The 16,586-nt window shown below is 37.7% G+C and overlaps 1 protein-coding gene and 1 long non-coding RNA gene across 5 annotated transcripts in view; one reads left to right on the top strand and one right to left on the bottom strand.

The window, feature by feature from the left end:
* PFKFB4 (6-phosphofructo-2-kinase/fructose-2,6-biphosphatase 4) overlaps window positions 1-16,586 on the top strand; it is a 78,113-nt gene that overhangs the window by 12,000 nt on the left and 49,527 nt on the right. Inside the window, exon 1 of one of the 4 annotated variants that reach the window (XM_034438824.3) lies at window positions 14,636-16,529. The exons of 2 other annotated variants lie outside the window; for them this stretch is intronic. In XM_034438824.3, the coding sequence (XP_034294715.1) occupies window positions 16,427-16,529 (103 nt within the window). In that variant the 5' untranslated portion in view covers window positions 14,636-16,426. Of the gene's footprint in view, window positions 1-14,635; window positions 16,530-16,586 lie in introns of those variants that run through there. One more of the 4 variants, XM_034438831.3, reaches the window with a different exon arrangement.
* On the bottom strand, window positions 9,724-16,088 carry LOC117678115 (uncharacterized). The gene is made up of 2 exons (XR_004594906.3): window positions 15,957-16,088; window positions 9,724-9,834 (listed from the first exon to the last, which is right to left on the bottom strand). It is a non-coding gene; the product is annotated as an uncharacterized LOC117678115 (long non-coding RNA).

The following is a 16,586-nucleotide window of genomic DNA, read 5'->3' as shown; positions in this document are numbered from 1 at the left end:
AATGCTAACTCTTTCCTGTCATGAGTGGTCATTGAGATTTTTGTAGTTTTACTCTCATAATTAATATTGTGGAATATTTTTCTTCAAGTCAGATTGAAAAAAAGTTTCTACTTAAAAGAAACAAGAAGAAGCCTGTGGCTAAACTTAAGCAAGAAATTGGTTTTGTAAAAACTATTAAGAACTTTAAAAATTGAGATCAATCTTATGTTATCAGTTTTCTGTGTTTTTAAGATTTAAATCCTACCTTTCAGTCAAATGATTCTCAAGGCATTTCACAAGGAGCAGGTAATAAACAATGTTGTAACCCATGGAGAACTCTCCTCCTTCTCTGTGATGAAATGGATACGAATAAAAGGGACAGGGATGGTAGGCACGTTGGTGCACTTATGCATGCCCCTTAAAGACCTCTTAGGAATGAGGTGAGATCAACAGTAGACAGTCTAAGGTTAAAGTTTTTGGGGTTTGGGGAAGAAACCACAGAGTCAGGTAGTGCATTCCTGGCATTAACAATTCTGTTACTGAAGTTGTATTTTCTGCAATCAAGTTTGGCGCGGTTTACCATAAATTTGTATCTATTGTGTGCTCGTGTATTGTTGTGGTTGAAGCTGAAGTAGTCATTGACAGGTAGGACAATGTAGCTGATAATTTTATGTACTACACTTAGGTCAGACTGAATATGGCGAAGTTCTAGGTTGTCTAAGCCCAAAATTTCAAATCTGGTGGCATAAGATATTCTGTTGCAGGCAGAGGAGTGCAAGACTCTTCTCGTGAAATATTTCTGGACTCGTTCAATTATATTAATGTCCAATATGCAGTGCGGGTTCCAGACAGATGAGCTGTATTCAAGAATTGGTCTAGCAAAAGTTTTGTATGCCCTAGTTTGTAGTTCAATATTACCGGAGAAGAAGCTACGCAATATTAGGTTAACAACTCTTAATGTATTTTTGGTGATGCTGTTACAGTGAGTTTAGATTATTTGAGATAATCAAATGAACCCCTTGTCTATGAGGTTGTATCCGCTCAGGTTGTATTTTGTGGACCAGAGTGTAGTTCTCTTTGGATATTATCCCAGGACAGATGGATGCAATTTTCTTTTTTCTCCTTTTGGTAGAAGGGTGATGTATGGTTCTTGTAGTTGCTGCTGCTCCTTTAGCCAATGAATTAGGCCAAACAGAGCTTCCCATTTCCCCCCTGGAAACAGGCTACAGAATATATAGAATTGAAAGGGAATTGGAAGACTTGGAAATGACCTTGGAGGTCTTTTAGTCCATCCCCCTACCCAAGCAGGAAACCCTATACCAGCGATTGTTAATCTTTTTGGTGCCGAGTGCCCAAAGCACGTGCTTGCATGCGCGAATGCACATGCATGTGCCAGAACCCCCAAAATGCAATGTGAGTGCCCCTCCGTGCATGCGCCCCGTCCCACTCATGCGCCTTGCCCCCAACACATGTGCCCCCCGCGCCCTATTTTGGCTTCCAGGTTGGTGCAGGAGACTTTCCAAGCCCAAAACAGGGCCTGGGGGGTGGGCCCCCCTGTGCCGCATTTCGGGCCTGGAAAGCCACCTGCACCCCCCCATGCATGTGCCCCCTGCGCATGTGCGGCAGGAACCTGAAGACCAGCTGGTTGGCGCACGCGCACGCACATGCGCGGTGGAACTGAGCTGGGTTAATGGCTTGTGTGCCTGCAGAGAGGACTCTGCATGCCACCTGTGGCACGTGTGCCATAGGTTCGCCATCCCGGCCCTATACTATTCCAGACCAATCTCTTCTTAGAAACCTCCAGTGACGGAGGATGTACAACTTCTGAAGGCACTGATTAATTGTTCTCACTGTCAAGAAATTTTTTCTTAGTTCTAGGTTGAATCTCTCTTTGATAAATTTATATACGCTATATAGACTTCTTGTAGCACTTGGGCTGTTTGTCAGAATGTCCTTCACTTCTGCAGTAAAGCCTCAGGAAGGAGGTCATGATTTTTAACACATTGTGGTTTGGAGTTACAAAAACACAACTGTCAGTTTCCAGGTATAAGGAGTAACTACTTCCTTCTTTGAATATTTGGATTTACCTTAAATTTCCCAACAAGATTTCGAAACAGTTAACGCCCCCAGATTCAAGCATTATGCAAGCTATTTTATTGCAAAACAGTAAACTTATTCTTAAATTATTTGTCATAAAAATATTAAGATAGTTTTTTTTCTTTTGACCTTATTCTGAACTTAGTAGAATCTAGTTACATCCAGTTTGACCTTGAAACAAAGTTTTATAAATTAGCCACAATACCATAATTACTGAAACTTATCACATATGTTTTTCTCTTCAGTAATAAGATATGTTGAATCTATTTTGACATGTATCATTAAAGATAGCTTTCTACTAAATAGGGTACATTAGATGAGCTACATTAACGGCAGGGTTATGTGAACAATGAAACCATAATACTCAGACACTATTTTTATAATTTTCAATCTGCCCTACATCAAAATACACAGGCTTGGTTTTAGTTTTAAAACTAAATTAAAAGTCTTAGTTTTGCTTTGGATCTTCTCTATTGGGAGCCGCCCAGATTTGGCTGAAAGATGGGCGGCTATATAAGGGTTACAAACAAAGAAACATACAAACTCTCTCACTGAGTAAAGGAAGTATTTGGCAAAATTTTCTAAGCGTTTGTGGAAGAGCACAGAGAAATTTCTATGTGGATACTTGGCCAAATGAATAACTTCTACAGGCCTTTTTTTTTTTAAAAAAAAAATTACATTGGAGTTCCGGTGTCATAAAAGTATTTTTGCAGCACACTAATTCTGTCAATAAGATTATTTTGAAAGTAGCAATTGTCCCAACCAGTGAACTTTGGATTCCAGTACATTATAGTTCTCTGAGCATTTATTCTCTGCTGTACAGGTGATTTTTTAAAAATATTTTTTTCTCAATCTTGGAATATATGAAGTAAATTCATTTACTTCCTTAGTGTTTTTTTTTAAGAATAAGGTCAATCTCTTTAACTTCTTGTGCATTGTTTAACAGTGATTTTATTTATTTATTTATTTATTTATTTATTTATTTATTTATTTATTTATTTATTTATTTATTTATTTATTTATTTATTTATTTATTTATTTTGTATACCGCCCTTCTCCCAGAAGGGACTCAGGGCGGTGAACAGCCAAAATTAAAAATACATACAATACAAAAGTTAAGATAATTAAAAAGAATTAAATCATTGGCTTCCCAATTTAAAACCCCCATGTCTATAAAATTTAAAATCCCAATTAAGAACCATTTAGGCTAGGCCGGCTTGGTGGAATAAATAAGTCTTCAGGGCCTTACGGAAGGTACGGTGGAATACGGGTCAGTCGTATTCCAGGAGGCAGCTCGTTCCACAGGGCGGATGCCCCCACAGAAAAGGGGATTAACTCTGCCACTTATGAAACTCAGAATATTTCAGCATGAATTTAGGGACACCCAGCTCTGTTTTTCTCTTAACATCTGAGTCGTTAACATCTGAATCAGGAGAGGCAAGTCACGTCTAATTCCCAGATGCAGTGATGGATTAGATGAGGGCCAAGAAATGTAAATTGGGTCCTGAAATTATAGTATAGCTGGGAGGTTTTTTGATACAGTATTTGGGAATCCATTGATGTGTTCACTAAGAGTCAACACTGACTTGATGGCATAGATTGAAATGGTCTGGAAGATGAATGGAGTCTTCTAAATTTGTTCATAATGTTTTCTTCCTGGAACACTAGAATTTACTTGCAGTGCCTCTTCTTTCTCACACACCTTATGTCCCATATTTTATATCTTGAAAACAAGTCTTAGCAACAGAAAAAAAATACATTGAAATGCTAGTGTTAATAGGAAGGCAGCTGGAAACAAAAGAGAGAATGTCAAAGGCTCCTGGATATATTAGCAGACCAGAGTCATAGGACAAAAATGTCACATCTATATTTTCAGGTAATTGCAAAAAGAGGAATCAGTAGTAAGATGAGCTTGTGACTGGCGTACTGCAAATCATTAGTGACCACAATTTAATTTCTTCTGTAGTCTTACTGAATTTAACAGGACAATGCTATGCATGTTTACTCAAGAGGAAATAAATTATGGTATGACTCTTAAGTATGACTGTTGCCTTCTGGCAGAAGATACAGAACAATTAAAACTCGGACCACACGTTTTCTGAATAGTTTTCATCCCAGAGCTATAATTGCACTCAACAATCAACTAAAGGGCCACCATCAGTGAGCTGTTGGACAGTATTACTTGGTCTGTTGTGTGGATGTTTGGGTGGTTTAGGGGTGGGGAATTAGTGAAACATGGATTTTTATAATGATAATTTGTAGGAATTTTATAAGAAGGTAAACAAAAGAAGAATGAGTTACTTTAGAATTGGGCTACTGTCAGGCTGCGTTTTGTCTCTAGTTTTTGGTACATGAAATGAACAGACAGTATAGCAGAGATGCCATCTACTGGCAGTGAATAAATGTGGTTCATCATGTCCATCATGTGTTTTGCTGCTTATGGACTGTGACCATCTGTGCAATTAAAATATGTTTTGCATTCTTGCTAATTATTTCATGTGCTGTTTTTTCTTAGGAGTGTATCTCCAGGGTTTTATTAATGGCTTTGGACATAGTTCAAGAATGTTTTTAATTAACCTAGGAGGATTTAGGGATATTCCTAGTATAGTGATCTTGGGTCTGGTAGATATGCCATTAGTTCAGTAATAGATAAGAAGTTAGACATTTTATGTATTGTGTTTTCCTATTCTCTCTTCTGAATCATTCCTCAGATGAAAGATTTGATTGTGGTTAAGGAAGGTGACCTGATATATAACTATAATCTAGCTCAGGGGTCCCCAAACCCGGTCCATGGACTGAGACTGGGCTGTGGCATGACAGCAACCAGGCCGTGCAAACAAGCACAAACAAGCAAAGCCCCATCTGGAGAATGCAGGCAAATCCGTGCAAAAAACTTCCTCCATGGAACTGTGGTCCCTGGTGCCCAAAAGATTGGGGGCTGCAGATCTAGCTGGTGTTATAAAATGGAACTATACTTTCCTGTTAATTGCCCAATTAGTATTCTTTTTTCTAATATTTCTAACATAAAACTTGAGAGTTAGGTGTGAAAAGATCTTATTGTCTATTAGAATTTCATTTTTTTCTTGAAGTTTCATATTTTAGAATGCAGTACTGCAGGCTTCTTCTACTGATTGCCGGCTGCTGCAGTTTGGCAGTTCGAATCTCACCGGCTCAAGGTTGACTCAAACTTCCATCCTTCCGAGGTTGGTAAAATGAGGACCCAGATTGTTGTGGGCAATATGCTGACTCTGTAAACCAGGGGTGTCAAACTGGATTTCTTTGAGGGCCGGATTGTATTGTAGTTCTCTGTGGGCCGGCGGGGAGCGGGGGGAGATGGGATGGATGCCTCCTGCAGCACCCTGCCGGCCAAAATAGGGTGTGGAGGGACACGGCCCCCTCTGCCCCATATTCGGCCTCCCTGGCCTCTGGCAGCACTCTGTCGTCCAAAAATGGGCTGCATGGAGGCCTCCTGAGGCCCCCCCCTCACGTGGGCCATTTTGGCTGGCAGAGGCACAGTGAGCTGGTCCTTTGATATTTCCAGGCCGGCCCTGCAGGCCGGATTTAACCACCCTACAGGCCAGATCTGGCCCACAGGCCTTGCGTTTGACACCCCTGCTGTAAACCACTTAGAGAAGGACTGTAAAGCAATTGTGAAGCAGTATATAAGTCCTGTTGCTGTTTTATTATTATCTTACTATATTAAGTGTTTAGAATAGCAGAAGCTATTGTTTACACCATCAAATAAGACTCTTTCCAGTAAAGCTTCTTGTTCATCTAAATTGCTACCTTTGAGTCTTGACCACACCAGTTTTTATTCATGTGCTCCCATAAACTATTGGATTGTGCTTGAAATATCTAATTTGATATTGAATTTAATATTCAGGACTCTCAAAATTATTTTTCAATTAGACATCAAACTCATGCCAGTACTATGAACCTGAAATAACTCAGGATTTTAGGATTGCCATTCTGAAAACAGTTTTTATAGTCAAGTAAAATGATGATGATTTGCTTTGTTTATTATTTATTTAGTTGGATTATGGCATTGCCTAACATCAAAACAGCTGAATGACATTATCATATCATATCCTGTTGAAAATTAGGCCTCAATCCCTTTTCTGTTGTGAAATACTTATTAAAAACAGTTTCCCTGGAACCAAAAACATAGTGAATTACTGCAACATGATTGTTGATCCACCTGAGCATGAAGAAATCACAGATGATTCACAGGATTGCATCTCCTTTTTGTAGAGCAATGAAGAGATTTGACATTTTTTTGATCATATGGCTCCTTCCTATTTCTACTGCACCTTCATGTGTTGCCCAGCAGATGGAACCTAAGAATGGTTCTTAAATTTCCAAAGTCTTTTAGTTGAAAATCTTGGTAAAAGTGAAGTGATTAATAACACTAGCTCATTTAATATGGAGACACAAAGCTCCCCATACAGTATATGATTAGTGATCTTAAAGGAACGTGATTCTATATTGTAGAGAATTTCCTACTAGTGTATTACATTTTTATACAGATTTATGTTCTATATTCTTCTGTGCATTTTCTTAGTGCTGTAAGATCTTACATACTATTTAAAATGTGCCACACTGTCAGCCTAATTTTATACATCACAATTGTTGAAACGGATGCTAAATGATTTTGATATGACCTGGACATAATTTAATTTCTTTTTGGCTTCTTATCTCATGCTTTTAATTTATTTTACTTATAGTCTTTTACAATTTGGCCATGAGGGAAAAGAAATTCTACCATAACAAGAACAATTTTGACAGTTTTTAAGATAAGAACATAAAATTGTTCACATTTATCTAGACATAAGAAAGCTAAAACCCTCACCCCAAACAATATTTGTCCTTTTTTTTCCTTTTCTAAAAAATTAGAAAAAATAGAAGGATAAATTTAAAAAACCAATTGAAAAAGTTTATTCTGGAATAATAAATGTAAAAATGGAAAGTGCTCTTGTGATGCTATCTTTATAGGCTAACATTTTTAATTAACTTTGAAGACCTTTGTATAGATTATCTTCTATACAGAGCAGAAGCTGTGCAGTGCAATTCTAAAATGCAGGAACATGATGTAATTCTGTTCCTGAGGGCAGTGTCTATTTTCACTAAAGAAAGGAACGCTCAGTACCTGATTTGCTTGTGGGATTTTTGTTGCTGACTTTTTATGTACAGGTCAGTGAATTTGCTCTAACTAGCTCTCAAAAGATATAAATGTTTTATTATGCTATTGATGTTTTTTTCCTTCCTTTTTCAGTTATTTTTTCCAAGTTGTCAAGTTGACAAAACTCAGAGTTGAGAACCTATAGTTCTGCAGCTTATATTTCAGTTTCAATTTCAAGAAATTAAAATCATTTCAAAGCAATTCCATTAATAAATATCATTATTGTCTAGATTAAATTTACACATATTATTGCATGTTTGCATTTTGGGTATTTAAAATTTCAAAATATATTTTAAAACTTTGACTTTGTTTACTACTGATAAAGATCGCTTGCCTACCAAGGTTGGGCCAAGGGAGTAAAGAGACGAAAGTTTTAATCACATTCCTCTGAATTATAAATTCAGCAGTTTTGCCTTCTGGCAAAGAGTTGTTTTCTACTAGTCATTCCCACAATTATAGCCATTGTGTAAGAACATCCATAGCACTTTCTTACCATGTTCAAAAGAGCAGTAGTTTTAAATACTGTATTAATAAACATTCAGATTCTGTTATAACTTCAGTTTATTTAATTTTAACATTAAAACATTAGTATATTAGAACTTTATAATATTTGTAGTCCAAGCCCTATAATATACATGCACTGGTGAAATCCTTTATATGTTAGACTGTTTAGTAATTTGCTGTTAGCTAGATAATAAAAAGGGATGCGGTGGCTCAGTTGCTGAGCTTGTCGATTGAAAGGTTGGCAGTTCAGCGATTCGAATCCCTAGTGCCGTGTAACGGGGTGAGCTCCCGTTACTTGTCCCAGCTTCTGCCAACCTAGCTGTTCGAAATCACTTAAAAAATGCAAGTAGAAAAATAGGGACCACCTTTGGTGGGAAGGTAACAGCATTCTGTGCGCCTTTGGCATTTAGTCATGCCGGCCACATGACCACAGACACATCTTCATACAGTGCTGGCTCTTCAGCTTTGAAACAGAGATGAGCCAGGAAAGACCAACACATATGTGCGAGAACCTTTACCTTTTTTAGATAATACAAAAATTAGAAGGGCTGTGCATATTTTCCTAATCAAAGTACTGATGATGATGATGATATTATCCATTCAATCCTGTCTGAATCCTCTTGGCCGATTCTAATGGCCAGGTCTTTCCACATCGTCTAATCCTGCACTACTTCTTTGAGTTATTTTATGCCTTGGCTGGTATCAGCTTTGATAGTGTCTAGCCAGCCATCGTGTCCTTTGGCAGCCTGGTTTCCTTTTACTGCTAACTCTTCCAAACATACGGTAATTGCTTTCTCCAGTGAATTCTCCTGCATGATATGGCCAAAGTAAGTGAGATGCAGGCTCATCTTTTTATGTAACACTTAAGAGGAATCTCTTTATATATTTTATATTGAAAAATGAAGAAACATTTTACTACCTTAATTGACTATTTGCAGCTGATCAAATTAAAATAATGAAACATTTATTGTAATGATTAAATAATGAGATATATAAATCTGGCTCCCCCCAACACCAATTTGCAATTTGTCTTCCTATGTTAACTCAACAAAGTAACAAATTCAACAGATACCAGGACTGATTCAGCTTCTAGAGAAGGTAAGAGCAGCTGATAAGGAAGAGGTCATTAATACCAGATACAAGAAAAATTATTGTATCCAGACCAGTGGTGGGTTGCCTCCAGTTTGGACCGGTTCTATAGAACTGGTAGTAAAACTGGCAGGAGGCCCCGCCCACTGACCCGGACGTCATCAGAAGCGATCTGCGCATGCACAGAAGAGCGCACACGGGCACGATGCGAACTGGTAGTAAAGGTAAGTAGAACCCATCCCTGATCCAGACATCTGATTTCTGACATTAGTCACAAAATGATGTTTAGCGTATTTAGCGAATTTAGAAAGTTCACTTAATAATTACATTATGATAGAATATAATTATATTATATTCTTAATATGATAGAATAAAACAGTGAATGTACATAAAATTATTCATTTTAAACATTTAATATTTGACAATATATTTGTTTTAATAATAATATATATTTGAGTTATTGCGCAACTTACGTTCTTTAATTCTGTAAATGCTTTAAATAGGAAGATATACTTCTAAGTAAGCAAGTGATTTTATCACTTAGCCACTGTAGGGAATATAAATCTTATTTGTTCATCTTTTGAATGTTCTGTATTATTTTTTGAAAAATTGTGAATTAGTCATCACAACATTAAATGTACATTTTATTTAAAACAGTAACTATTGTTTAAATGGTCCCCTCTCTAGCTCTCAAATCTATTATGAATAGAAAAGTAAAATGATAACTCAAGACATGAATGTAATAGATCCATTAATTTTATGAGATTATAAAATTAGTGAGATTTAATTAATGGCTTTGGCTAGTATTTTATTCATATGGTTTATTCTGGGTTTTAATAGGCAATTGGACTTGATGGCCTCTTCCAACTCTGTGATGCTACCAGAAAACAATATTTATTGTATTTTATTGAGTTTTGCAGTATTTGTATCCTGGGCACTTCACAAACTCTGGGCAGTTCAGAGCAGTTATATAACATGGTTCTTCCCTAGGAGAAAGAGCAGACAGGAAAGAATTAAAAACACACCGCAAACGCTTGTATAATGCTTGGCTTCCTCACCTTGCAGACCTAAGAAGCCATACTTTTAAATATGCTAGAGCTAGGAATAATAATAGAACAATTATTAAATTGCTTGGAAAATAAGTTATTCCATTTATTGATCCCCAACTTGGATATATTAATTATTTTGTCATACAAAAATATGTGTTGCATGTTTGCAGGTGTCTATGTATCACATTATTAAAAAAAGAAATACAAAATGAATACAAAAACTAGGATGGGGATGGGTAAGGGTTAATATACTGGGAAGTATGGGATAAGGAAAGGTGTTATAAGGGAAAGTAAATAGAGGGAGAGAAACTCCATTTTGGTATTATAAAATGATTAAGTTGAACTACTCAAGCAGTAGAGATCCCTTCCCAAGTTGGATGGTGACAGCTAAAATTACTGTATTTTTTGGAGTATAAAACGCACCTAATTTTGTTTTTTTTTTTAATAAAGTTTTTTTTTTTTTGACAAACACATACAAAACATACAATGTATTTTCTTTGAACAGAGTATTTGGCCGGTTCACAAATTTAAACAGTATTTAGTCATTTCAATTAAATTTACAATTTCTATATTTCCTTTTTGCCATATTTATTCCTCATCTATTTTTTTAAAAAACCAATATTACCCTTCATCCTCATCTCTAATCTTAAATCAAATTCAATTTTTCCCTTCTATTCTATATTATACCCCTTCCCATTGTCATCTATTTTTATATCAATCCTCACATTGGTTAATTATGTAATATTACAATTGTTTAATACAAATTAAACATTTTAATATAAATCAATTATTTATTTATTTTATTTTATTTTATTTTATTAAACTTGTATGCCGCCCTCTCTCCCAAAGGACTCAGGGCGGCTCACAAAGATAAAAACACATAAAATTCAATATACAAATATAAAAACCAATAAAATCCCTTTAAAAAACCCCTTCAGTCCAATCTGGCCAGGCCAAATAGCCATGTTTTGAGGTCACGGCGGAAAGAGCGAAGGTCAGGGGCCATCCGGAGCTCCAGGCGGAGCTGATTCCACAGAGTAGGCGCGCCCACAGAGAAGGCCCGCTCCCTGGGAGTTGCCAGTTGACACTGTCTGGCTGACGAGACCCCAAGGAGGCCCTCCCTGTGAGAGCACATCGGGCGATGGGGAGCTGTCTCTGGCTGCAGATGGTCCGCCAGGTACCCCGGGCCTAAGCCATGTAGGGCTTTATAGGTGATTACCAGCACCTTGAATCTCACCCGGAGGGCAACCGGTAGCCAATGCAGGTCCCGCAGGAGGGGTGTAACATGAGAGTGTCGGGACACTCCCATCACTACCCATGCGGCCGCATTCTATATTAGTTATATAACTATCTTTTTTTGTATATTAATATGAACATGAATATTCCAATTATTTCCATGCAATCCAATTTCTTACAAATCAATTAATTATATTTACCAATAATAATAAACCAAATAATTTTCCCCATATATTCCTCCAAACCACAACTTAACCATTTCTGCTTTCAACACAATATACAATTAATAGTATCTCAATTACTACAATTTCCTAGTTAAATAGAGCTTTCCCCTTATTTTCACATCTTAAACTCTCCCAATAACCCAAATAGTTTTGGCCCATATAATCCTCCAAATCACAACTTAATCATTTCTACTTTCATCACAATATATAATTAAAAATATTTCAATTGTTACAATTTCCCTAATTAAATTTAAAAATGTTCTAGCTGCTATCCAAGCTACAACTTAATCCTTTTTACTTTCATCACCATATACCATTAAAGGTATTTCAATTGTTACAGTTTATACTTATTCATATTTCTAAAAAAAAAATAAAAAAATAAAAATTTATCAATGTCTAGATTTCAAATACAAAGACAAATATTCCAATTATTATTCATTTCATTTTTACAATCATGATTTCCCATTTATTTCTGACTACTATTCATATTTCAATTCTAAATGTGCATAACATCTTTCTCTTTCATTTCTTTTTCTCTCTTCCCATTTTTATTTTTGCCTTTTTCTTTCTCCTTTTTTTCTTTTGTGTTTTAAAATCTTGAACTCTCTTCTTCTGCCCTAAATTTCCCATTGTTTGCACCTACCTTTTTTGGTGAGGAAAAAGAAGAAAAAGAAATCTGCCTAATTACAGCAAACAGCCTGATTTACTTTCATTTTCGTTTTCAGCATAGCTTGATTAGCACAAGGAAAAAAAAATCTCTGCAGCAGCAAGCAGCAGAGCTCTGCACAAAACAGCTGAGAGCAAATCAGCTGAGTGTCAGGAGGCTGATCCAATCAATTTGTGCTAATTAGGCTGTGCTGAAGCTGAAAGGAGCTGTGTTTTCTTGCTGTTTGCTTGCAAGGAGGTAACTGCTGCGAGGCACAGGCCAAAGGGTGGTGGGGGCCAGTGGGTGGGTGGGGCTACATTCGGTGTATAAAATGCACCTAAATTTTCACCCCCTTTTAGGGAGGGAAAAAGGTGCCTCTTATACTCCAAAAAATACGATATATTCAAAGTTGTCAATATTATCAACGTTAGCAGATATAGCTTCCTGTCCATTTGCTCTTTTCAACATTAAATTCTCCTCTCATTTTCCAGTTTGGGGAAGAATCTGTCTTCCTATTAGCATGGGAAAATATTAGTTTTTTTAAAAATTAAAATTACTTTTTAAACTGATTTTCTTTACAATTATATTCGTGTAGAGGTGGGAGTGGGTAGGGTTAGTATACATTATGGCATAGAGAAAGCTAGTTTGATCTAGTAATTAAGGCACCAGATAGAAAGCTTGATACTGTGAGTTCAAGTCTGCCTTAGCCATGAAAGCCACATGGGTGACCTTGGGCCAGTTACTCTCGCTCAACCCAACCTACCTCAAGGGTTGTTGTTGTTGAAAAAATAGGAAGGTGTGTTGGGTATGTTTGCCATATTGAGTTACTTGTAAAAAATAATGAAGGGGGATACAATAAATAAAGTATTTATTTTATTTTTATTTTAAATTTGATTTATATGCTGCCCTTCTCCGGAGACTCAGGGCGGCTTACAATGCATTAAGCAATAGCCTTCATACTTTTGTATATTTATACAAAGTCAGCTTATTGCCCCCACAAACTGGGTCCTCAATTTACCTACCTTAGAAAGGATGGAAGGCTGAGTCAACCTTGAGCCTGGTGAGATTCGAACTTACAGTAATTGCAGACAGCTGGTGTTAATCACAATGCTATTAGTCTGCTGAGCCATCAAGTAAAAAATAAAATAAAATAATAAAATAAAATATGTATGCTGATGATACCCAGCTTTTTATATCCACCCCGAACCAGCCCAGTGATGCCCTTGACGTGATGTCCCGGTGCCTGGAAGCAGTGCGGACCTGGATGGGGAGAAACAGGCTTCAGCTCAACCCTGCCAAGACCGAGTGGCTGTGGGTACCAGCATCTCAGCTCGAACAAGATATTCTATCTTTGGTTATAGGGTGTGAGGTGTTACCCCCTGTAGATAGGGCGCGCAACCTGGGCATCCTTCTGGATTCATGGTTAAATTTAAAGATCATGTAACGACCGTGACCCGGGGGGCATTTGCCCAGGTTCGCCTGGTCCGCCAGTTGCGCCCCTACTTGGACCGAGATGCCCTACGCACGGTCACTCATGCGCTTGTCACCTCTTGTATTGACTACCGCAATGCTCTCTATATGGGGCTGCCCCTGAAGACCACTCGGAGGCTTCAGCTGATGCAGAATGCGGCCGCGCAAGTGTCCCGACACTCCCATGTTACACCTCTCCTGCCGGTTGCCCTCCGGGTGAGATTCAAGGTGCTGGTGATTACCTATAAAGCCCTACATGGCCTAGGCCCGGGATATTTGGTGGACCATCTGCAGCCAGCAACAGCTTCCCATCGCCCGGTGCGTTCCCACAGGGAGGGCCTACTCAGGGTGCTGTCGGCCAGACAGTGTCAACTGGCGACCCCCAGGGAGAGAGCTTTCTGTGTGGATGCACCTGCCCTTTGGAATCAACTCCCTCTGGAGCTCCAGGTGGCCCCTGACTTTTGCTCCTTCCGCCGTGGGCTGAAAACTTGGCTATTTCACCTAGCCGCCTTGGACTGATGGGGGTTTTAATCTGGGTTTTATTGAATTTTTTCATTTTAACTTGGACTTCTGTTTTAATGGTTTGTTGTGTTTTAATCGTTGTGAGCTGCCCTGAGTCCTGTGGAGATAGGGTGGCATACAAGTCCCATAAAATAAATAAAATAAAATAAAATAAAATAAAATAAAATAAAATAAAATAAAATAAAATAAAATAATAAAATAATAAAATAAAATAAAATAAAATAAAATAAAATAATAAAATAAAAAATAAAATAATAAAATAATAAAATAAAATAAAATAATAAAATAAAATAAAATAAAATATAAAATAAAATAAAAAAATAAAATAAAATAAAATAAAATAAAATAAAATAAAATAAAATAATAAAATAAAATAAAATAAAATAAAATAAAAAAATAAAATAAAATAAAATAAAATAAAATAAAATAAAATAAAATAAAATAAATAAATGGTGTAGTACTGTAGTGTCCAGCCTATATTTTCCCTCTGCTGATCCCAAAAATCATTTGCATGGAAATCTACCAAGAATCCTAGGGCTCTGGGCTAGTCTGAGAAGTTTAAAAAGAAACCCTGAAAGAAAGCAATTATGTACTATTTCCATGTTGCTGCAAATAAAAATTTACTACAAATTTAGCTCAATTTGAGGAATTCTTTATGGAGAATGTGGATGTGCATTCCCTCCTCATCTAAATCAGGATTGGAGCAAACAGCTGGGTTAAAACCTCTCTATCCTGGTGTCTCAATATAGCTTGAGATGAAAAATGAAAGATGTATGGTTTTGCCATTACCCAATTCTTTTCCTCCTGAAATACTTTGCATGTTTTGCTAGCCATGCTGAAAAATTTAAATAATGTGAATTCTGCCTTGATAGAGATGAGACAAGGATCATCAGATGAGAAAAGGGAAAGAGTTGTGAAAAAAGCCAAATAGCTATTAATTACCAGAGATTGCTGAGATACGTCATTATAATTGATTTGTGCTCTGGCAATATAGTATGAATTCTGAACATGAAAAATGTAATTACTTGGTCTGTGTTACTAGTCTTTCTTCTCATGAACTATGGTTCCATAATTTCTGTATTTCAGAATAAAAGCTTGATATATATTTAAAATGTTCTTTTATGTTCATATTATGTTTATGAATCTGATGTTTGGAGCAATATTGCAAAGGTGTAAAGCAATCTTTAAGATTGAATAATGTGTTATTGCTAGTTTGTGGTTCACTGTGTTGTGCGTTATGTGTGTTGGCAAGTAGATTAGTTCAGCAAACCATGGAATAGCTAACCATGGGTTAGCAAATTGTGCAGTCCTACTCTAATAAAACACAAGAAACCTACATGACAGCATCTCTTGCAAGATAAGCTTATAACCTGGGAACTTTCTGATCATCATCTAAGTACTAATGAGGACTGATCCTGCTTAGCTTTTTCAAGAAGTAAATGATGCTGCTAATTGTTATAATTATGTATATATTATATTTTAAGGCAATGTCTCGGATTTGAAGTGGTTTAATAATGCTAATGGGTGTGTGCTTCTGGTTTATGGCTAAACCTTTCAAATACATTTCTAGGCTTCTCTCAAAATTACAGTTCCCAGAGTTCTTGGGGTTAATAAGATGAATTTCTCCATGTTTCATTTTGAATCGGAAATAAACAACTGCATATTACACTAAATGCATCCAGAATATATGGAAATATTGTCTTAGAGAATGAAAAAGAAACAATAGGGGATCAATTACGGCTGCAATCCTAGGCGTCTAAAAGGTTTTTCAGATGAATATAGCCTTTTTAGGGAAAAAAAATTGGACTCAAGGCTTTTAAACAGCTTTGGTTTTTATGAAAAATATTTGTGTCCATTTTTTAAAATCTAAGGGATACTTAGATGGGTTATAGTTCAGAAAACCGTATGACATATTGGTTAGTTTTTAAGATGAGAGGTTACTGTTTTTGATCGGCTCTTACCTGCACGTCAATTGAGTTAAAACACCTGGAGGCTTACTTCAGAGCAAATCCGCAAAGGTTTCGCATCTTTGCTTTCATAAGTCAGAAACCTTTGCATCTGAAGCACTTCATTTTGCTACCCCAGCTTGGCGGGGCAAACAAAGCCCTGCCTGTCCCGCTCACGCCACTTTCGCGGCTCTCCTTTGTCTCAGCGAAGCGCGCAGAGGGCGGGGCGGGGGGGGGGTGGGCGAGTCCGCGTCAGCCTTGAGCTCCGCAACCTGTTCTCCGCGCTGGCCTGAGGAGGTGGGGCTTGGCTGCAGACCCCGCCCCCGCGGTGGCCTTGCCAGCCCCTGCCCGTCGCCGAGGGAGACCGGGCACACGCCGGCTGGCTGGCTGGCAGGCAGGCAGGCAAAGGCGCACCTTCTTGGACGTTCGCGCTTTGCTGTCGTAGCAGACGGGACTGCAGCAGAGCTCCGGCCCCGTAGTCGAGAATGGCGTCTTCGCCGGCTCGAGAGCTCACGCAAAACCCCCTGCAGAAGATCTGGGTGCCCTACAGCAATGGGCTTCCGGCGAAACATAGCGCGCAACGCGGCGGTGAGTGGCGGGTCGAAGACCGATGAGAGCTGAGATGGCGAGGGGGCGGATAGGAGA

The sequence above is a fragment of the Pantherophis guttatus genome, chromosome 2 (genome assembly GCF_059756535.1).
Source record: "Pantherophis guttatus breed Tessera chromosome 2, ASM5975653v1, whole genome shotgun sequence".
Taxonomy (NCBI): Eukaryota; Metazoa; Chordata; class Lepidosauria; order Squamata; family Colubridae; genus Pantherophis; species Pantherophis guttatus.
The sequence above is the reverse complement of the archived record's forward strand: the minus strand, read 5'-3'. Positions and strand labels throughout refer to the sequence as shown.